Source organism: Hirsutella rhossiliensis (assembly GCF_020360975.1).
Source record: "Hirsutella rhossiliensis strain HR02 chromosome Unknown scaffold00005, whole genome shotgun sequence".
Taxonomy (NCBI): Eukaryota; Fungi; Ascomycota; class Sordariomycetes; order Hypocreales; family Ophiocordycipitaceae; genus Hirsutella; species Hirsutella rhossiliensis.
The window spans coordinates 4,047,448-4,069,175 of NW_025408671.1; the positions used below are offsets into that span (position 1 = coordinate 4,047,448).

A 21,728-nucleotide genomic window follows, 5' to 3' on the forward strand; every position below is an offset into this window, starting at 1 on the left:
AGGAAGACGCCCGTCATCTGCCGTCCACTGTAATTGAGCAAAAAGCTACGGACAGAGTACATGTGGAGCGCGTGGTAGAGCTGGTCATGGAGACGGTATCAAGGTGATTGAACTATCACCATGAAAACTGCGTCGACGTCAGCAAGGATCCTGCAACGGTTGCACTATCTGATGCCGTCGATGGTTAGTCTGGTGCTGGCAAGGGAGAAAGTGGGAGAGGGCACAGACAAAGACGAGGGTTGCTGCTGCTGAGGCGTGGCTGCTTACTTTATTTAACAGGACAAGATTGCAGGCACTTCTTCCCCCCCGCCTCCCTCGTGTCGGGATGATGATGGGCGAGAAAAGGGGCAGGCGAGAGTGAGGTAGGGTGGTAGGTGGGTGGTGCACTGGTGAAGGACAAGGATGGATGGGGGTAAAGGGCGCTTGTGCAAGGCACCAAGCAGCAAGGACACTAGGGCCTGAAACCAGACGGGGGCCAATGGCAGGCCGAGAGAGCAAGAGGGGATCGGTGACTTGGCGGCAAATCATGGGTCATGTCTCTGAGAGCCCTTGTTTGCTCTGGATTTCCGTGAAGCTGACACAGGATAGGATGGACGATGATGATGGGACCATGGCCAAGAAAGAGGGCGAAACACGACAGAATGTTCTGGTCTCTGGTCTCTGGTCTCTGGTCTCTGGCCACGTCGAGGAGAAGGGGGCCAGGGCTGTGTCACAGACCATGCAGGTACAGACAGTGCGCAAGGGTCGGGGAAGCCGTCGCTCGCTGCCGATTGACTACTGTATTGCGTGCATGCCGCGTCGACAGTCCGTGAGCGATGACAGCTCTCTCTACAGTCCTTGGTCTTGCACACTGTGCCGCTGTCCGTACACCGAACCAAGGCGCCACCGCCAGCAGCCGTCTCTCTCTCTCTCTCTCGGCAGCAGCCATGGCATCGTCTACTTTGGTGCTCGCACAGCTGCGCATGCACCTGCACATGCACCTGCACATGCACCAAGAAGGGCCAAGAAGGGCCAAGAAGGGCCAAGAAGGGCCAAGAAGGGGAGGCCTCGTCCCACGACGAATGCACCTTGTTCTCAGACTCCAATATACCAGCCCTCATAGACATCGGGGTCTCCTTCTTCCCCACCCCATAAACCGACCCCTTTTGTAGTATTGGAAGCTAAAAAGGTCTGAACGCAAGGAGATGTGTGTGGGGTTTGCTCAACAATAGCATTCGCTAAAAAGAGGAGACGAGGCCCTGAAGATTTGGAACGGGATCTACAGTACGTGTGGCCCGTGAAACTTTACACACTGTACATACTTCTGCCGTCTGTATGTACAGTAATTATCCGTACCCTGAGTCGGCAAGTAGGGGACGCAAACTGCCGAGGGCATCCTGCGCAAGATGGAATCCAGCACAGAAGCTTGGCCGGTCACAATCATCACATCACATGGACTGACTGTATCACGAATCACCAAGCACAGAATTCTCATGCCCATACATGCGTACAGTGCTGCCCACGCACAGTATGTATGCCTGCGACGGTGCCTTGCAGACGCTCTGGTTGGCCCAACAAGCTTCAATGGTTTTGGGCCATGAGACCCTCTCAGGGAGCCTGCACTAACTAGTAGCCTGTAGGGCAGGGCGGTTCTGTTGCACACGGAGCCACGTCCGTCCTCGCACTAGTTCGCCAAACAAACAACCCATTGTTTTCCATCAAGCCAGCAGGGCGGAAAAACGGGGGTGGGCAAGAAACGCGAGGAGTGGAGAGAGAAACCGTGCGTCGATCGGGTGGCATTGGATGGTCGCAGGCCATTTCAGCGGCCACTTCAGCGACTCCACCGCTCCACCGCCTGAGAGAGCTGGAGGAGGCGGGCCGAGGGCGACGCTGGACAGTGCACATGCACCGGGGCGCTTACCAAGGCCACCCCGGCGATACCATGTACCCCCAGCCTGCCCAATTAGGCAAGCCAGGGTACCGCTCCCAAAGCTGCCAGGTAGAGTCCGTCGTGCCTCCAAGTCCCCCGTCGCCCACCACCGCGTGAGTCCACGCCGGCCGGGATACCCGGGCAGTCGACGGCAGCTACGCAGGATACAGGGTGCAGGTACGAGGCAGAACGAGCAGCAAGCTCTGCAAGGTACCCCGGACCTGAGAAACCTTGGCTGGGCCAGTGGCTGGCCTCACAGTGCAGTCCTGCGGTCGTGCAGTCTCTCGACATAATTATCCTCCTCCCCCCCCCCGTCGGCGGGCGGCATCCCCGTCTCTCCTGTTCCTCTCCGTTTGTCTTTCCCCTTCCCCCCCCCCAGTCGACATTGGCGACGACAGGCTGCGTCCTCGGTCCATCATTTCCCCTTTTCCTTCTTCAATTATCATTGCAGGACAGCGTCCTTATTGTCCGCATTCACCGACTTGCTGCTCATCTTCCATTCCTTCGCCTCGGGCACAAGAGTGCAAAACGAATCAAGCTCGCCAAGTGCGACCATTTTCTTGACCCATTTTCATCAGCAGGCTTCTGATCCAACTACGCCACATACTACAGATAGGTGGCCGTCGACGTTGAACGTTCCTTTGCCGTCGCTTCACTGTTGCATCCGCAATCTTCGCGCCTGCCGGGGTGTCTTCTGCGTCACTCTCTTCCAAGGCGAGACTGCTCTTCGCCTCTAACCGGACTTCTGTCTTCGTCCTTGTCGCACAAGCAAAGACATTGCCTCGCTCTACCTCGCTCTACCTCGCTTTACATCGCCGTTCCTGGGCTGGCCACGGCGATACCAGGACTGGTCTCCTCGCACAAGGCACGCGCCCGTCGAGTGCAACCACGAGAACAAAGGCGAAAACGGGCAAGAGACCAAAACAAACCCACTGAAACCGACTTGGTTGAAAACGTGACGGCCCGAGATTAGGCTCCCTCGATTGCTTGTCACCACCAGCCAACCAACCGAAGGGGTCTCACAAAGGAGCGCCACTTTCCCGGCAACCAAACCTGTCTCCAGCGGTCTCTCGTGCCTAGCGACGTAAACAGTTGCCTGTTTGAGACGCCTTGCTTTTACTACTTGACCTCTGCTCTTCTGTCGGCTTTCTTTTCTTCACCTTGGGACTCTCACATCACCTTCCTGCTTGAGCTTTAGCAGCTGCAGCTCTCACCCGCAACGGCACATTCTGCAACGTTTCTAAATCGGCTCCATCCTCGACGCCCGCCTCATCGCCTCTGCACGACTTGCGGTCACAAGGTGCCAGCCCCTCGCGCGCATCGTGACCTTCCGCCCCGTGCGCGCACCGGGGCCCTGGGCAGCTACTGCGCCGCGCTCAACCTGCTATACATTGCAAGGCCACCCCGTTTCCCCTTCGCACTCGCGCTCAACTTGCAACAACACACATCATGTCGCTCTCGCGTGCCTTGACAACCTGCCGCCTGCGGCTGAGCAGTGACTTCATCGACGGAGGCAACATGCCCCGGTCCAACAGCACCCGGAAGGCCGTCCCGCGCCACAAGATATCGGCTCCCATCCAGCTCATTCACACCACAAACATGCTCTCCTACAACGCCCCTGATCTTCCACGGCCTTCGCGCAGCAACTCGACAACCACCAGGCCCGATGACGACTCGGATGCGCAGACAGCGGCGTCGACGCCTCCCACAAGCCCCGAAGTCGCGCCAGGCGAGCGGCCCTCGTCACCGCAGCCAAATCACCTCACATCCTACTTCAAGCAACCCGCTGGGTCCCTGGCCGCGAGCGAGGAGGACCCGCCCAAGATCCCCAAGCGCGCGCCGTCCCACACGAAAAAGAACTCGTTTGAGAATCTTGCCCGCTCGCGCTCCTCATCGCGCCTGTCCAGAGACTCAGACTTTTCCGCGTCGACGAGACCCGGCCAGACCTTTTCTCGCTCCGCGTCAACGTCGACTCGCGCCTCATCCGTCTCCCATTCCTCGTCTCCTTCTTCCACCAAGCGGACTGCCTCTCGGCCTGTCACCCCGCCCGTGTCGTCTCCCCAGCAGCACCCGTCCAATGAGACTCACCCGTTCGGGCAAGAGCTCGCCAAGGTGCATGAACTGGCCGAGGAGTACAGCGTTGGCGACGGCCTGGCCACCATCGATGAGGAGAAGCTGTATCTCGACTCGCGGGGCCTCAAGAAGCTGACGGCCGACGACTACCTCGGCGTCGTGCAGGGCATCACGTCCACCTTCTTTCCCGAGGCAAAGCATGCCACGCCCGTGGTTCCCCTGTGGATCTAGACGCGAGAGTCGGCGGACTCTAGACTTGTCGCCGCTGGACGACTTCACATTTCCATTCATTTGTACATATTTGTGGACATTGTCCTTGGACGGCCGCGTGGTCGGCTACGGTTGAGGAATCTTGGTACGTGATTTAAGCTTGTGAGCGGAGGAGGAAAAGGAAGGTTGTATTTGCGGGCTACATACTATACCAGCCTCAGAGGGCAGGCTCCCCTGGGCACACACACCAGGCGGACGCCGGCACCGGCGTTTTCGAGGAGGGACAGGGTTGGAGCATGGTTGCGCGGATGCACAAGGCAGAATGTGGACGTTGAAGCTTGTCAGTCCCCTATCTTGCCCGCCCATCTCCATCTTTCTGCGTATTGCGTGACGACGATAAGCTGCCCCAGGCCAGCAGCCTACTACCCAAGGGCGCATGGCCTGCCATGACGGGAAAGCCATATTGGGCTGCTGGAGTTGGCTGCCAGTACTTGGGGGACTGCGTGGAGTGGCTTGCAGGGTCCAAGGCGGGCAGAGGTCACGATGACGGTCCGCAAGTAGGATGCCGTCGACCACTTGACGCCTTGACAGGCCTGACTGACCCCGCCCGGCCCATCACATGGCCCAGCGTCCGGAAGGCGAGAAGCGATCGCGGGGGTGGGACGCATCTCCGCATCGAACAAAGCAGCTCACGCCGCCCACTTGCAAGCTCAAAGCTTCTCCTTTGACGGGCGCAGTAACACGTGCCTTCCCACCCGGAGCGCGAAGAGACGGAGGAGAGGAGAGAGTATGCATGCGCAGTAGCGTGGCATGCATGCCCTCAAAAGCGCGGCCCGCCAAGACCAACGCCAGCGACGCGCGACCAACACGTGTAAGTCCTGGGCCGGGAGCCCTCCGCCCGCAGACGGCCACGCTTTTTTGCCTTCGTGGCCCGCTCGCTCGTCCCGCCAGCTCACCATGCTTTTGGGGGGGGGGGCATCGACGACGCCGTGGCGGGAGGGCCGCTGTTGGTGGGAAGGGGGATAGGTCGGGCGGAGAATACAAGCACGATTGTTGGGCTGGTGGAGTGCCACCTATCACTGCGTGTTTTGTATAGCGGATGGCTATTGAGCATTTGCCATGTGCCCTGCCCCCGCTCCACTTTCTTCTAGATGATGAAAAGATTTGTTTTAGCCCCGTCGGGCCGTGGCTGGCAATGGTGCGGCACGGTGCCGGCGGGGAGACGGCTGGCCCCAGCGCGGGCGAGCCACGAGCGGCGACGTGCATGCAGCCGCGGCTAGCTAGAGACGCAGTCACCGAGGAAGAAAGGGAGGGCGAGAGAGCGGCGAGCATTCCGAAAACGCTAGGAGGTGGGACGCCCGTCCTGCTCGGTGCGCGGAGCTTACGATCCCCATGTGCATATGCAGAGTATACATCTTCTATCGAATGTCTTCCAATGTCCCCTCTTCAATCCCATCCTCTGCCCGCGCCGGCACGCGCCGGATAGTCGCCGCAAAACAATGACGTATTGCCTCGTGTCAAGTCTCTCGCTCTCGTGGGCCGACTTTTGTCGTCCTCAATGGCGTTAAGGCTAAAAAGCCAAACTCAAAATCGGGGCGTTGCGCCTTGTGTGCCAACCCGAGTCCTCGTGCACATCGCCGCCGTTGTGCTTTGATATCGCGCTTCTCCGTCCAGGGTCTAGAGGGAAAACAACCGCTTCGTCGCTGAATGATATGAATGCCGTGCTATGATGTGTCTCCGCCTCTTAACCGTGTCCCGTCCGCCTCGCAACCGCGTCCAGTCCGCCTTGGACGAAAACAGCGAGACAAATAGAAAGTCGCAAGAAAGAATCATCGTCCTCCGAGCGGCTCGGTGGCCTTGACCAGGTCGGTGATGGTGACGATGCGGTAACCCCGGCGCCGCAGCTCGGGCAGGACGATGCGTAGCATGGGGGCGGTCCAGGGGCGCCTGTCGTGGCAGACGATGATGGCGCCCGGGCGTGCCATGCTCAGGATGTGCCTGGCGTTGACCGAGGGGTAGGGGATCTGGGCGTCGTGAGGGTATATACTGCCGAGGACGATGCGGAAGCCGCGGTTGCCGAGCAGGTCGCGCATGCGGCGGCTGAAGAAGCCGGAGCCCGGGCGGAAGTAGTTGTTGGGGAGGATCATGGCCTCGGCCTCGTACGCGGCCACGAGCTTGGCCTTGACCTGGTTGACGTCCTTTTCGAGCTGCTCGTTGCTCAGGCTGCGCGAGGGCTCGTCGTGCATGGCGTGGTTGGCGAGCTCGTGGCCGTCGCGGATGAGGCGGCGCAGGGTGTCCTCGCGGCCGTCGACCTGGGCGCCAATGACGAAAAAGGTGGCACGAGCGGCGTTGTCGCGCAGCACCTGCATGATGTCGGCCGTGTGGGACGAGGGGGCGTCGTCGAGAGACAGAGCCATGACCTTTTCGGCGGCGGCGGGCTCCTCAAACAGCACGTCCGGGTAGCGGGCGCGCAGGTAGCCCATGAGGAATCGCGGGGGCTTGTAGACGCAGTAGACCGAGTAGACGGGCAGGACGAGGACGAGGGCGAGGGCGGCGAGGGCGACGAGGGTGGCCATGCGGTTGCGGCGGACGCGGCGGCGCAGCCTCGTGGGCAGGCGGAAGAGGGCGAGCCGGGGCATCGTTAGGGCCCCTTTTCCAGGGCCTGTGCCTCGAGCGAGGGCCCCCCGGCAGCACGCTCTCTCGCTCGCGGGAGCCTCAAGGCCGAGAGCAGCGTCGCGCGCGGTCGTGTCGTTGGGCTGGTCCTCTGGCGGGGGCACGCATCTGCCGTCGCTCCTCCAGCCGGCGGAGGACTTGAATGGTTGATTCGACTGCGGGGGCGGGGGATGCTGGAGTCGACCTGATGGCTCGGGACGATGTGCAATTCTGATGTCTCTCGATGGCGCATTTTCTTCTTCTTCACTCTCCCCTCCCCCCCCCTTTTTGGGAAGCGACGTCAAGCGGACGCGTACAGTGTGCAGACGGACGAAAGAGCACCACAGCTAGTGTCGTCTTGTATCTCGCCAAGCTCACCTGCCATGGGGCGATAAGTGACTTCTACGAACTGGGGCTGCTGGGCAAGTTACCGCTGGGACTGACAGGGCTGAAGGTACCCCTCAAGAAACTTCGATTACCCACTCGCTCCAGGTACCTGCGGTACACCTGCTCTGCTCGGCGCGTATGGGCTCAGCACTGTACAGTGCACAGCGTATCCTCACGTGCGCATCAAGATGGCTTCTCGTCGTACAAATGATTTGTTATCCCTCTCAACACAGCGCTGTCTCGAGATGCACGAAGTTGTTCACGTTTTTTTTTTTTTACAAACTGATGAGCTGGATCGCTGCTTCTGCCATTGCTAACGGCAAATACAGACTCCCAGGACAGAAAACCTTTCCCGAGGCAACTGAGGGTCTCCATCTCGGATGCCGACGTCTATCAAAGGCAAAAGGCAGCAAAGGACACGTTCAAGAGCGGCAATCCCGACCCGAGCCAGAACCTATGGAGGTTTGAGCCATGTGAAACGTCAGTGGGAGCGCAATATACTGTAAGCAACAGTCTCCTCCTTGTCTCTGACTACTGGGCAACCAACCCATCCAAGCATTTCCATTTCCATTTCCGGGACTGGATACGGTTGTACGCCTCACCAGCGACCTGACCTTGATAGAGTTGCCCGATGGCCTCGCCTGGAACATGACCTGGTAGACATTGAAAAGTGAACGAAGCAACCAAGAGCGAGGCAAGTATACATGGTAAGCCAGGCTAAGACGGAACATTCCTTTACTTTGCAACTATCCAAGCCACCACGGGATATAGCGCTCTATTCACTAAATTCACATACCCACATGCCTTCATTACAACCCACTATCGATCTGGTCGGGAATATTCGTCTTGGTCCACTTGGACCACTGCCTGCACGTCTCGGCGACTGTGTGCGGAATCTTCATCTTGGCCACCTTGTCCGGTTGTGTGAGGAACTGCATGAACAGGCCGGCCGACGCATGCCAGGCGATGTGGCAGTGGAATGGCCACATTCCTTTCAGCCACCTCATATTAGCATTGTGGAAAAGATCAGGGGCACCGAGGGCCGACCAACCTGGGTTTTCCGACGCGTCAAACTGCATGGCCAGATGTCCGTTGGGCTGGAGCTGGACAACGTCTCTCCGCTGGGGGTTCGAAGAGCGCACAATGGTGCCGTCCCAGGTGCCGCTGCCTTCATTCAGAATATACATGTTGAATCCGTGAAGATGCATGGGGTGTCTAGAGCAGCCCGCGTTAGCAAACAAGAGTCCCAACAGCACGGCGGGCAAAGGGGGCTGCATACGGGGCTGGCGTGAGGTTGTTGACGATGACCCTCACCGACTTGGCGTCTCCGAGGTCCTTGGCGTTCCACTCTGGGGCAAAGCTTGTGTTTCCAAGGTTGCTCAACAGCAATGTCGGGGTGTTGTAGTTGATGCGGAAGTCCTGCCCGGCGAGCCGCCAGAGCCCGATGTTACTGGCATTGGTGTGGCGATCGAGGTCGATGGAGAGGGACAAGTCGGGCGTGGGCACCTTGAGCTTCATGACGGGCTCCGTCTTCTTCAGATCATCGTTGGAGCACGTTGCAGGGTCCGACACGTTCCAGGCCTTGGACCGCGGTACCTCGTTGGTCGATTGGGCGTTGTCGTAGTAGACGGCGGCGACGGCAAAGTCCTGGTGAGACAGACTGCAGGCGTGGGAAATGTTGGACCGCATCCAGTAGGAGGTCAGGTGGCCGTCGGCCTTGACGAGGACATCGGTGCGTTGGCCGATGCCGAGGGTGACCACTTCCGTCTCGTAGGGCTCCACGGCGACGAAGTCGTTGGCGATAACGGTCAGCTTGTGCTGGTCGATGGAGAAGCGCTGCAAGCCCTCGGCGCCCGAGTTGATGAGCCGGAGCCGATGGATCTTGCCCTTCTTGAACTTGAACTTGGCCAGCGGGGCGTCGTTCTTGCAGAATTGGGCGCCTCCGATGGCATTGGTGCAGTTGTAGTTCATCTTGCCGTTGATCAGGTTGTTGTCCGACGAGACGGCGCCGCCGCCAGGCGCCATGGTTTCCTTGACCAGCGTGAAGTAGTCGGGGTGGTACCAGTCCGAGAGCATGACGGGGCCCACGTCGACGTCGTACTTATGCTTCTCGGGGCCGTAAATCACCATGGGCCCGACAATGCCGCCCGCGTACTGGGAGGAGTAGTGCGAGTGGTACCACGTGGTGCCGTACAGCTCGGCGTGGAACTGGTAGGTGAAGGACTTGCCGGGGGCGATGGGGCAGTGGGTGATGCCCGGGACGCCGTCGAACCAGGGCGTGCCCGTCTGGAGGAAGCCGTGCCAGTGCAGGGCGGTGCCCTCCTCGGGGCCCGTGATTTTGTTGTGCACCGTCACCTGGATGGTGTCGCCCCAGTTGGCCTCGATGAGCGGGCCGGGAAACGCGCCGTTGACCAGCAGGACCGACGCCTCGACGCCGTCGGGGGCCAGGCGGCCGCGGCTGATGGTGAAGTCATAGGTCCGGATCACGCCCGTGTGCGGACACTTCTTGTAGTAGTTGGTGTGGTGGTCGTACTTGCTCCACGGCTTGCCGTTGGGCAGCGGGTTGTTGCCGAGATAGCGAGGCAGGTAGTGCGCGTCGAGGGTGCCCAGCTTGGACTTGCTGCGGGAAGGTCAGCTATGGATCGGGTCAGAGGGGGTCATGCGTGGCAGCAGGTGCTTGCCCGTTGGTCTCCTTTTGGCTGAGGCCGTGCTGAAGGCTCTTGGGGCTGATGCCGGGCCGGTTGGGGTTGCCCTTGAGCACGTTTCGGAAGTAGTTGGAGTTGTCGCCGAGGAACACTCGGTAGAAGTCGGACGAGAAGTCGTTTTTATCGTCTTCCTTGTTGTTGTTTTTGTTGTCCTTGTGGCTGTCGCTGTTCTTGTACTGGGGTTTCTTGTCCTTGTGCTGGGGCTTCTTGTCCTTGTGCTGGGGCTTCTTGTTCTTGTGCTGGGGCTTCTTGTTCTTGTGCTGGGGCTTCTTGTTCTTGTGCTGGGGCTTCTTGTTCTTGTGCTGGGGCTTCTTGTTCTTGTGCTGGGGCTTCTTGTTCTTGTGCTGGGGCTTCTTGTTCTTGTGCTGGGGCTTCTTGTGGTGATGATGGTCGATCTTATGGTGGTGAAGGTCGACCTTGTGGTGATGGTGATGGTCGACCTTGTGGTGGTGGTGGTGGTGGGGGTCGCCCTTGTGGTGATATTTGGCAGGCGCGCCATGGCCATTGCCGTAGTCACCTTCCGTCAAGGCGTGGCAGAAGGCGGCCAGGCGAGACAGGACCAGGACGGTTGCCGTGAGCTTCATGATTCCCGATCCTACGTGGCAGGAGCGTCCTCGGCAGGAGAGGTATCCGGTAATCTGGCCGAGAGGGTTGGCGCACTCGCCGTCGGTTCGGTTCTAGGCTCCTGGTTGGATATATATAGCACTAGTCATAGCACTCCCCTTCTCCGTCGACGCTCGGGAGCCTCGCCGACGTCCAGCCTCAGGCTGCGGCGGAGGCGGAAAGCATGCCACGGGGGAAGGGCACATCACGGCACATCACCGACCCTCGGTCTCAGGGGCCGCGGCCTCTAGCTATCGTGGGAAAGGCGGCGCAGCGCATAGTTGCCGTAAAGAGAAAAGACACCTCCCTGGCCATGGTCTTTGGCTCCACCACATACCACCAGGCCCGGCTAAGGTTGGGTGAGGAGGGATCTGAGACGCTGAAGAACGACGCGGAAGAACGACGCTGAAGAACGACGCTCAAGCACCGGCTTGTCCTTGTCCGAGTCTCGTCAACTCTGGGGCCGAGTCTCATCACACCGCTGTAGTACACAACGACCGACGCGTCGTCTGTCACCCGTCCTGTCACCCGTCCTGTCACCCGTCCTGTCACCACCAAACATGGCGAGGGAAAAGGCCAATGGCCCATCCTCGTCGTCCCCATGCCGGCCGGCTCCGGTCCGCCACGTCTGGTTTCGCTCTGGGCAGCATGAGACTGGGCAGGGGAGTAGGCCGCCGATGGTCACCAGACCAGTCTTGTGCGGTCCTAGAGCGAGCCTGGCATCGTCGATGGACCGTCTCAGTTCCTCCCGGCCACCCGCTCATGATAGGCCAAGACTAGGAGCTTCCGACTATCTGATGCAAGGTCCTCCAACCACCAACCAAGTCCTCTCGTCCTCTCGGAAGAGATATCTCTTACGGCATCCATCTCTTCGCGAGGGAGGCTGGGTCTCAGTCTTCCGCCACCCGCCTTCTTCCACTGGCTCGCGTGTCTGTTCCTAGCCGCCGCCGTTTGGACTCATCGAGAGTCAGACAGCCTGACGTCTTTCTTGCCTTCACATTCCGTCCGGCTGCCCCCCCCCCACGGACAGCCGACAGCACCTGTCTTGGACTTTGTTTCGCCCTGTCTAGCATTCCACCACCGCCCTGTCCAGCTTTTGCCCGCAACGGAAAGGCGCGTAGCATCACGTGGAATTCTATTCCCTTGGCAAGCACCAAGACCCTTGTGGCGGGCCAGCGTATTCCTAAATGTCTACCGGCAGCGATTGCCGTTGGCTACGGGTGCGAGACTTGGGGGGGAGCACCCCAGCCAGGCAATCGGCGGCGACGGCCCGAACAAAGATTTCTCAGATGGGCTGATGACCAGTTCTCCCTTGATTTATCTGTCAGGAGTGGTCAGAGGGGCCAAGGTGCCTGCGTGGGAGCTGGGGACGCCCGGTATATAGTCTGCAGATTCCTCTGCTTGTGCGCCGGCGGCTGTCTCTTTGCCCGCTGCACCGCGCAGGACTCGCAGCCCACGCACCAGACAAGATGAGAGCACGTCACCCCCGTCACACGGTCATGGCGGCGTCGAGACTAACCGGCTTCCGCAGATCCTCAGCCTGTGTTGGGCGCTTTGCCTTGCGTCTGTGGCGACGGCCTCGACGCTGTACAAGGCCGAGGAAATCGGTAGGTCGACTGGCGCCACGTGAGAGGCTCGGATATACACGAGACGCTGACGTCCTCGTAGATACGATTATGAAACAGGTCGATCTCAACGTAGGACGCGCCTCTACCGCCTCTCTCCTCGCCCAAGTCGGAGCCGCTAACACGACGGGATGACAGTGCCCGGGCCTTACTGCCGACTGCAAAACTATCCTCATGACCCTCAAAACAGACTATCAGAATGGGATCCTCAAGCAGAGCATTCAAGCTCTGGACGAAGCCATGGTAAAATTCCAAAAGGTAGGGACCAGGCCGTGCCCGCCAGAAGCCCAAGATGGTGCTTACAGCTTGCTCAAAACAGGCCGTAAAAGCCACGCCCAACTGCCTAGCCGCCGTGAACCTCTGCGCCAAGAATATTAAGGAGAAAGGGGGCAAATGATATATTGGTACACTTGAATGCTGGCCAGCTCGCTCATGTCCGTTTCCTCGCGTCGACGTCATTGCTTGGCTGGCTTTCTCATTCAGAGCTTGATCCCTAGGCCGGTAACTGGTTTTGAAAATGTAACAGGGTCCGCGGTATATCATATATGATATATGTACACTGCGTTGTTCAGCCTCCTTTATAGCCCCCATAGGTACTCCGTACACGTCACATAGTTAATGCTACGATGCCAGTCCCATGTCCAGCTTGCTAGGAAGTCCGCCATGTTGCTCCCGCAGACCTGTTTCCCGCAGTGCCTCGCAAGCGCCACCACTCGAGAGGCGGTTCATCATTGGGCCTGGACGAGGCAGCCCTGCAGCCCTGGCGTGGGACGGAGAGGATGATTCGAGAAGACGGTGGTGACACAGCCCCACTGGCAAGGCACAGGCCATGAAGAGGGCCACGAAAGAGGGCGAAGAGAACAAGGGAGGCTCGGATCACCTGCTTTTGTTATTGCGTGGCGTGTGTTGCTTGGCAGCAGCGCGAGGAGGTCCCTGACAAGGAGGCCTGGTTACACATATAGCCACACTTGTCCCTCAACTGCGCGGATGAAAATGCTCCGTCGTTACAAGCCTTTATTCACTGTCCTACCAGTTCTCGAGAGATCCCGCCTGACGGCCAATCAAAATGCTCCCAAGTTTTCTGGACTCGACTCGTCGACTGCCCGGTCTCGTGGAGCGCAGCGTCTCCCACAACTCGGCTGTAGAAGCCCCAACTCCCGCAGCCATAGCACTTATTCTCCTATTCACCATTGCCGCCTATGGAATCTATACAAAATCCTCACCGCGTTCCCTACCCGACATACCGCCCAGACGTACATGCGCCGGGACCATCCTCGGAGACGTACCCGACATTGTCGCGACCATCATGGCCAGAGGCAATATCAAGAGGTGGATGGTCAACCAGACTACCCGGCACAGCTCAGACATTGTTCAGATCTCTCCCGCAGGGGTGCTCGGTCGTCCCCTGGTTGTTCTCGTCAACTACCGCGAGGCTCAAGACATACTCCAGCGACGAGGGGCCGACTTCGACGTTGCCAGCCTGCACAACGAAATCTTCCGCGGTATCATGCCTGGAGCCGCCATTACAAACTATACAGATGAGCAGTATAACAGTATTCGAGTCCTGACTCGGGAACTGATGACGGCAAGTTTTCTCTCCAATGTAAGGGGGCCTACCATTGGCATGCCAAGTCCCGAGGCTTATTAGTCACTACCTGCTTCTAGGTGTCGGGACCCAAGCTATACGCCGAAGCATCACGCTTCACAAACACCTGGAAGGCAAAATCCCAAAGAGCCTTGGGCCGGCCGTGGAACGCCTCGCCCGACTTTGAGCGGCTTGCCCTGAACGTGGGCTTCTCCGTCGTGTTTGGGGCAAGGCAGCAGGGCGACGACGAAGCCATCAGCGGCTCCCTGAGTGGCGAGCCGCTTCACGACGACGCGTCCGAGGCCGTCGACTGCGACGAGCCCATTGCCTTTGAGGAGGCGCCGCTGCCCGACATATTTGCCGCGTCCAGGTTGCATAGCCAGGCACTGCTCGACGCTGCCCTTGGAGCGCCGCGGCTCTATTACTTTGCACTCGGCTTCCTGGCCTCGTGGCGGACGTCGCTCGACCTGGTCAACACGTACGTGGGCAAACGAGCCGCAGCCTTTACGCAGGAGCTGGCCAGGGGTGCAAACCCCTGTCCGACATCGCACTTGGAGGCAGCCCTCAGCAAGGACGCCCGACAACACCGGCGGGCCCGGGCCAAGACGGTGCAGGACGAGGCGTACAGCCACCTGCTCGGCATCCATGACACGATTCCGCACTTCATGGACTGGGCCGCCGTCTATCTCGGCATACATCAGCACCTCCAACGCCAGTTGCGGGCCGGTCTGCGAGCCGCCTACCCTCAAGCAGCTGCGGAGCAACGTGATCCGTCCTTGGGGCAAATCATGGAAGCCTCGTGTCCGCTGCTCGATGCCTTCATCCAAGAGGTCCTCCGATGCCGACCACCCGTCTCGTTTCTCCTCAGGGAAGCGCGACGCGATACCACCATCCTGGGCCACTCCATCCCAAAGGGCGCCCAGGTCTTCATCCCAACGTCCGGGCCAGGCCTCACCGAGCCACCCGTCCACACCGCCCAGCCATCAAGCCCCCCGGCAGGCTGGGAGAAGCCCGAGGTGTTCGATCCGGGCCGATGGCTGCGCAACGACCCCGAGACTGGAGAGGCCAAGTTCAACGGCCAGAGCGGTCCGTTCTTGGCCTTTGGAGCCGGCCGGCGCGGTTGTTTTGGCAAGCGCCTGGCCTACCTAAACCTGCGAGTCGTGCTGACGCTGCTTGTGTGGTCCTTTGAATTTGGAGAATTGCCCGATAATATCATGACGGACTTGGGCCTTGAACAACACAAGTCGGCGAAGCCCCGGGCAGCCTGGGTCAGACTGCGCCAAGTGTGTTGTTGAAGTGCTCCCCAGCATATCTTTGCACTACTATACGATAATACGAGGTTGCGCTCATGGGACAGTTTGAAATGCCTGGTAACCAACTAGCTTGAGATGCCTCTGTGTCTGCCTCCTTGCAACTGAATATCAAACAGCGAGCTCCTGAGCATATCCAATCCTGCAGATACACTAATTAAGATACCTGGGTTGCCGCCGAATACGCCGTCACAGGAGTAAGCAAAGCTGTAAATTACTGTGCTACGAAGATGCAACAAAGCATTGATGTAAGGCGCGCGCTGTCAGGTCTGTGGCGGCAAAGGTGGGGGTAAACTTCCGTATGGCAAAGTAGCGGGTAAACCATGTTGGCCAATCAGAAGCGTTTTGTACGGTACGAATAATTCTACGGCGTACAGTATACATCGGCTCTGGCCAATCACAACGCTGCCTCCGGGTGAACTCTGGGTAAATCTGACCAATGATGGTTCTGCAAATAATGAGTAGGCCAATCAAAACGCTGGGTAAGGAAAAAGTGGTCTGCACTTTTTCCTCAGTAAAGAAGCACAGCTGAATCTGCGCACTGCGTGTACTTCGTCACTACGTAGCTCAAATTTACAGCTTTGCTTAATTAGACCATGTTCAAGGATGGGTCTCAACTACGACGTGCGCAGGGCCTCGATCCCCTGCCGGAGATCCTCCTGCAAATCCTCCAGAGCCTCGACCCCGATGCTCAGCCGCAGCAGCCTCCGATCGACGCCACGGTCCGACATGGCCCTCCACTCGATCAGGCTCTCGACGCCGCCGAGGCTAGTGGCGTGGTGAAAGAGCCGCAGCTTGCTCGGGAGCCTCTTGGCCGCGGCCTCGTCCTTCATCCACACGGCGAAGACGGCCCCGTAGCCCCGCGGCATCTGCCTGCGCAGCCAGCTGTCCGGCTGGGCCGCCTCGGGCTGCAGGCTGGCGTGCTGCACGCGGTCGACGAGGGCGGCGGCGGGCGTCGACGCGTCGCCGAGTTGGCGCGACAGCCACGAAACGAGGGCGGTGGCGGTGGCGCTCTGGCGCATGACGCGCAGCTCGAGGGTGCGCAGGGAGCGGAGGCCGAGCCAGCCCTCGAAGCTGCCCATGACGGAACCGAGCACCATGCGCTCGCCGCGCAGGTCGTCTATCCAGTCGAGGCCCGGCCGGACCGTCAGGGTGCCGCAGAGCATGTCGGAGTGGCCGCCAAAGTACTTTGTGCCGCTGTGCATGACGACGTCGGCACCAAAGGCAAGGGGGTCCTGCAAGGGCGGGGGCGCAAAGGTGGCGTCGACGGTGAGGTAGGCGCCGGCGTCGCGGGCCTTTTGGGCATAGAGCGCGAGGTTGCGGGCCTCGCCGACGGGGTTGAACGGCGTCTCGACGTGGACGACGTCGCCGGGCCCGAGGTCCGAGGGGTCGCAGTCGAGGGGCAGCTGCTCGAGGCCGGTGAGGCGGGAGAGGACGTGGATGACGCCGTGGCAGCCGTGGTAGCCGTCGCCTATGGCGATGCGGCGCGGGTTGATGCGGACGAGCATAGCGTGGAAGGCGGCAAGGCCCGAGGCATAGGTCAGCGAGGGCCCGCCGAGGATGGAGGCCAGGACGGCCTCGAGGCGGGCCGTGTTGGGGGCCGTGTAGCGCGAGTAGACGTGCGAGTCGAGCGGCGCCGACGGCTGGGAGAGGAGGGTAAGCTTGGCCCGGCGACGAGGAAGAGAGGGCTCACGTCGACGACGTCGTCGGGGTCCAGCCGGTCTGGATCGTCGGTGTAGCGAAACGTGGTGCTGACGTGCATGGCCGGGGCCACGGCTCGATGGGCGGCGACACGGTCATCGCCATGGACAGTCCTCGAGGCCAGAGACAAGCGGCCGAGGTCGTCCGGCAGCGTCGCCGGTGCTGCGCCGGGAGACATGCTTCTCTGTGTGCGCTCTGTCGCCGTCACTGGCCGTTCAAGCTTGATCTTTCAGGCGGGCGGCGACGGGAGGACGTCTGAATGAACTGTATGTGACTCGACAGCCACCGACTACGGGTAAAAGGGCTTCTTTATTTGATACCTAAGCAAGGGGTGGCGGCGACTGAGGCACCGGAAAGCGCTGAAGGAGCCCCTCTCTCCCCCACCTGCCCCGCGCCGCTGCTGCAACCCCGACGCCGGAGAGAAGAGGGCGCGCCCTTCCGGCGGGGCACCGGCGATTTGAAGGCGTACGGAGGTACTCGGCAGGTACTCGGCAGGTACCCGGCAGGCACCGGTACATAGGTACGCGCACGTGGTCAACGCGGTGCAGTATCCGTACCTCAGTAGACTTCGAGTGGGGGCCGCGCGCACGCAGCCATCGTGGGCTCTCCGGCAGCAAAGCTTACCCCTTCCCGCCCATTCCCTTCACAAACGTGGCATGATTGCCGACGAGCGGGATCAAGGCATTCACTAGCCACGACAAGTCTGGTCGGCTCCCCGACTGCACCCTTTCGCGCCACCCTGCCACCGCCGAGTCCTCCTCGATTGAGCCAAAAACTTCGCACGAGGCTTCGATACCCAGCCGGCTGCGCAATGGCCTCGCAAGCCGCGCCCAAGACCTGCAAGGTCATCACGGCGGAAACCATGGCCAAGCGTCTCCTGGCCGAGGTCAAGGAGACGCTGGCCAAGGTCCAGGGCCCCGACGGTTCGCAGCCCACGCTCGCCGCCTTCCTGGCCAACGAAGACCCGGCCGCCGTCAAGTACGCGGAATGGTCCAAAAAGACATGCGAGGACAAGTGGGGGGCCCATCATCCCTTTTCCTTTCCCTCGTCCTCGCCCGTTGGACGAGAGAGGCCGGCGTCCTTGCGGTGCTGACCTCGTTGCTTTAGCGGCTTCACGTTCGACCTGCGCAGTGTCGACAAGGAAATGCTCGAAGAGGAAATCATGAAGGCCAACGACGATGACGAGGTGGACGGTATCATCGTGTACTACCCCATCTTCCCGCAGAACCCCAGCCACGACAAGTACGTCCAGGAGACGGTCGACCTCTCCAAGGACGTCGAGGGCATGAGCCACAAACACCTGCACAACATGTACCACAACGTCCGGTTCCTGGATCCCCCCGAGAACAAGAAAAAGTCGATCCTCCCTTGCACCCCCCTGGCGGTGGTCAAGATACTAGAGCACCTGCAAATCTACAACGCCATCCTGGCCCCGGGCAACCGCCTGTTCGGCAAGACCATGACCGTCATCAACCGCTCCGAGGTCAACGGACGCCCGCTCGCCGCTCTCTTGGCCAACGACGGCGCCACCGTCTACTCGGTGGACATTACCGGCGTCCAGCTCTTCACCAGAGGCCAGGGCATCAAGCACCCCCGCCACCAGGTCCAAGACAGGGAGGGCTGGGGCCTCAAGGACTGCCTGCCCCTGAGCGACGTGGTCATTGGCGGCGTGCCCGTCGAATCTTTCAAGGTCCCCACCGAGCTCATCCGGGAGGGCGCAGTGTGCATCAACTTTTCCTCCTACAAGAACTTTGACGGCCCTGCTGTCAAGGAAAAGGCTTCCATCTACGTCCCGTCGGTGGGCAAGGTCACCATTGCCGTTTTGCTGCGCAATCTAGTGGTGAGTCGGGGCCCCTTTGACGGGTGTCTGTCGTAGCTAACGCGGCTCAGCGCTTGATTGCCAACCACCCCTCCAAGGGGGACGTGGACAAGGGCATTGTCCAGGCCAAGAGCGAGGCGTTTGCTGATGGTTGACGAACACTGGGAACCATTGGTCTGAGGAGGGAGAAAAAGGGAAAGCTGGGATAGAGTTTGGTCTTGCCTTGCAGTTGTAGTGACGACGAGGATGCGTCGAGGGTGCCGAGTATACAATAGAGCATGGCGATGTGCCCGACAGCACGTACATGGGCCCCCTTTGCGCGGCAGGACTTAATTACCGCAGTCTTTGCCGCTGGCAATAGCATGGCAATAGCTGCGAGCTATTGGCCCGCTCGGCTGCTCGGTGCGCGATAGGGGCGGAGAGCGGCAAGCCTCCCTGGTCAGTGCTGTCGCGAGAACAGACAATCAGACACGCGCAGCAGTATATGTTACTCCGTATCAAAGTCCGAGTTGGGTCAAGCCAGCCCCGTGCATCGCGAAGCCTCGTTTCTTTTTCTTTGCCATGGATGCCGAGTGCGTGGGCCGTCTCACAAGGATGGGCTCTTGGCACGCATCGCGGCACTCACGACTCCAGCGCACGCCATCGACGACGAGCCCTCCCAACACACGACACACGGGCCCGACCCCATCGTCGCCGGTCCCATTATCGCCACGGCAATCTTCCATTAACGGAAACCTCGAGTTGTTTGCACGTTGGTAACAAGCGTCGACATAACGCATCAAGCCGTCACCTCGGTAGACTCACCGTTTGATATCTCTTCTCGTATCTATTTCCACAACCATGTCCCTCAAGCTGCCTATATGCCGTGCCCACCTCGCATCCTCACCGCGAGCAGCCAATTGTATGCCTCCTTATCCACACTGGCTCCCCCAAGACCAGGGCGCCTGCCTTGCACCTGCAATTATCATTAAAGTCGTCGTGCACCAGGGCGAGCCCCCTTCTCCGTAGCCTTTGCACTCCTCATTGAACTGTTCCGTCTCTTGCTCGACCTTGCCAAGGCCAACTGATCCCGGTCAAGCCCGAGCACCATGTGTGTCTAGAAATCCCTCTCGTCTCACTCTGCATCTCCCGAACGCCGTTTGAAAGAATAAGAACCATTACATACAAGTGGCGACAACAATGCAAGCCGTCCTTGGCAAAGTCGACCAACAAGAGGCACCGGCTCCCCAGTCTTGCGTGAGGCGGCGACGCCTACGGGCGCGCCTCGTCCGACGCCTTTGGGCGCTCAATCTGGCCGAGCTCTGAGCCTTGGCCGCTCTGCCCCCTCTTGCGCCCGTGCACGAGGAAGCGCGAGACGCCCGGCTGGCCCGTCGCGTCCCGGTCTGCCGGCTCGCCGAACTTGGAGAAAAAGCCGCGCTTGCGGGGCTGTTGCTGCTTGTTGTCGTCCAGGCCAATGTCCTCGAAGCTCTCCTCGGGAGTCGGTGGCTGGCGACCTATCCTGTGATCTGCAGCCCATCTAGGGGTACGTTGGAGGCGGGCTGAGTCGAGACTTTGGCGTGTATGCAAGTCGTGGCTGATGACGGGAGATCGTGCAGTAATATCCTGCGCCAAGTTAGCAGCTGATGGGTAGACTCCTGGCCCGAGGGTTGGTGCGAGGAGGCTACCCTCCCCCGCGTCAAGGGAAAAAAAGGACGTACAAATGATCGTCTGTACGAGTCAAAGGATTCTCGGGAAATGGAAAAGTGCTCAATGTCGCCAAAGCTACTCCCGGTGTCCGACGACGAGGCCCTCGACGACAGGTACTTGCGCGGCCAAGGGGCCCTCTCCTCGATGGGCGACGGCTGCGAGCGCACATTGTCAGCAGGGCGCAGTCATTACATATAGTATAGAGCAGTGGCCTTACCGGGAGATAGACGCCGCTGTCATTGACGACTGGATGGGCCGAGAGCTGATCAGCCAACCGGTGACAGGGTCTGGTGACGGGGGCTGCGGGCCACCCCCACAGATGGGCCAACGGACGGGTGGGCGCATTGGGGCGCAGGAATGAAGGGTCAGGTCACACACACCGCTCATCTTGTACTCGCCCGTGTCTTGGCTTTTGGCGCTGCGGATGCTGAGCACCGACGACGCCTTGGAGCCGACCGTGTCAACGCGCTCAAAGCCGAGGTTGCGTTCGGGAGGGGCATTTTCGTCGTGGACAGCGACGACAGTGCCGGACCTGCGGGCAAAGGGGTTTCGGATGGGCATGGCGAGAGTAGTTGGGCAGAGAGGCCGACTTGAGGCCTTGAGGTGCGTGCGACCAGGATCGAGGTGGGTTCAATCGAGGAGCTGCCGTCGCCGTTGTCTAGTTAAGGGCGGAGAAGCGGCGGGTAGGTTCGGGGCGCGGTCGACGATGGCAAATGGATGATGGGATGATGAATGATGGGATGATGGGATGAGGAATGATGGATGATGGATGATGGAGATTGAGAGGAGAGTAAGAGTGAGAGATGCTCTGGGAAGAGGGAAACGGGAGGGCGTGAAAAGGTGCAGGCAAAATACAGTTGGACGATGAGCAGGAGGGGGCAAAAGCAGCAGCTATAATTAACCAATGGATGGATGGACGGGCGGTTTTACCATGTGCAAGGAGTGGGACGGACTCGGAGTGCCGGAGAAAATGGCATGGAGGAGGAGGAGGAGGAGGAGGATTGAGTGCCTGGCGATTGGCGTCTCGGATGACGCGCCCGCGACCCGCCTTTAGACTTTAGAGGACCTTTTCCGGGGGAGGAGGCCTTGGCGCCGGTGGATGCCTTTTTGACATATTTGACTTTTCCCCCTTTTCCGGGCGGCTCGACCCCCAACCTTTTTGCCTTTTTTGGAGTTCGTAGGGTAAGTTAGGGTAGAGAGGAACGTGCATCGAGGTCGAGAAGGAGGCGGGCGGTGCCAGTGCGTGGTGAGCGCTGGCCAGAATCGGCTAGAGCCGCGACGTGCCCTGCGAGGTGTCACTTGCCTCGCACTAGGTACCTACCTTAAAAGGTACTTTATACAGTGCCTTGATGTGTGCGTTCCAAGTACCTGGTCGACTCTTGCCGATGGATGCAGGCTCCGGCTGGAGTGGTATTAATTCAATCAAGGCAGAGAAAGAAGAGGAGGAAAGGGCGTGAAGGAAA

At 59.9% G+C, this 21,728-nt stretch overlaps 7 protein-coding genes across 7 annotated transcripts; 3 read left to right on the forward strand and 4 right to left on the reverse strand.

Moving 5' to 3' along the window:
• Nucleotides 1–3,358: 3,358 nt before the first annotated feature.
• Nucleotides 3,359–4,213, forward strand: HRG_05900 (uncharacterized protein; the record flags this gene model as incomplete). The annotated part of the gene is made up of 2 exons (XM_044864371.1): nucleotides 3,359–3,895; nucleotides 3,974–4,213. 2 exons carry the CDS (start codon nucleotides 3,359–3,361, stop codon nucleotides 4,211–4,213), a joined length of 777 nt encoding a protein of 258 aa, XP_044720903.1.
• A 1,808-nt stretch (nucleotides 4,214–6,021) lies between these two features.
• HRG_05901 (polysaccharide deacetylase domain-containing protein) lies at nucleotides 6,022–6,831 on the reverse strand (the record flags this gene model as incomplete). The annotated part of the gene is made up of 1 exon (XM_044864372.1): nucleotides 6,022–6,831. One exon carries the CDS (start codon nucleotides 6,829–6,831, stop codon nucleotides 6,022–6,024), a length of 810 nt encoding a protein of 269 aa, XP_044720904.1.
• A 1,209-nt stretch (nucleotides 6,832–8,040) lies between these two features.
• Nucleotides 8,041–10,520, reverse strand: HRG_05902 (multicopper oxidase domain-containing protein; the record flags this gene model as incomplete). Its single annotated transcript, XM_044864373.1, has 4 exons — nucleotides 8,041–8,222; nucleotides 8,283–8,446; nucleotides 8,511–9,851; nucleotides 9,913–10,520. 4 exons carry the CDS (start codon nucleotides 10,518–10,520, stop codon nucleotides 8,041–8,043), a joined length of 2,295 nt encoding a protein of 764 aa, XP_044720905.1.
• Nucleotides 10,521–13,470: 2,950 nt separating this feature from the next.
• Nucleotides 13,471–15,044, forward strand: HRG_05903 (cytochrome p450 domain-containing protein; the record flags this gene model as incomplete). The annotated part of the gene is made up of 4 exons (XM_044864374.1): nucleotides 13,471–13,767; nucleotides 13,830–14,514; nucleotides 14,578–14,672; nucleotides 14,730–15,044. 4 exons carry the CDS (start codon nucleotides 13,471–13,473, stop codon nucleotides 15,042–15,044), a joined length of 1,392 nt encoding a protein of 463 aa, XP_044720906.1.
• Nucleotides 15,045–15,676: 632 nt separating this feature from the next.
• HRG_05904 (cys/Met metabolism PLP-dependent enzyme domain-containing protein) lies at nucleotides 15,677–16,938 on the reverse strand (the record flags this gene model as incomplete). Its single annotated transcript, XM_044864375.1, has 2 exons — nucleotides 15,677–16,702; nucleotides 16,753–16,938. 2 exons carry the CDS (start codon nucleotides 16,936–16,938, stop codon nucleotides 15,677–15,679), a joined length of 1,212 nt encoding a protein of 403 aa, XP_044720907.1.
• A 633-nt stretch (nucleotides 16,939–17,571) lies between these two features.
• Nucleotides 17,572–18,734, forward strand: HRG_05905 (tetrahydrofolate dehydrogenase/cyclohydrolase, catalytic domain-containing protein; the record flags this gene model as incomplete). The annotated part of the gene is made up of 3 exons (XM_044864376.1): nucleotides 17,572–17,774; nucleotides 17,868–18,600; nucleotides 18,651–18,734. The coding sequence occupies 3 exons, from the start codon at nucleotides 17,572–17,574 to the stop codon at nucleotides 18,732–18,734; spliced, it is 1,020 nt and encodes a 339-aa protein (XP_044720908.1).
• A 1,096-nt stretch (nucleotides 18,735–19,830) lies between these two features.
• Nucleotides 19,831–20,826, reverse strand: HRG_05906 (uncharacterized protein; the record flags this gene model as incomplete). Its single annotated transcript, XM_044864377.1, has 4 exons — nucleotides 19,831–20,181; nucleotides 20,277–20,420; nucleotides 20,483–20,511; nucleotides 20,646–20,826. 4 exons carry the CDS (start codon nucleotides 20,824–20,826, stop codon nucleotides 19,831–19,833), a joined length of 705 nt encoding a protein of 234 aa, XP_044720909.1.
• Nucleotides 20,827–21,728: the final 902 nt, after the last annotated feature.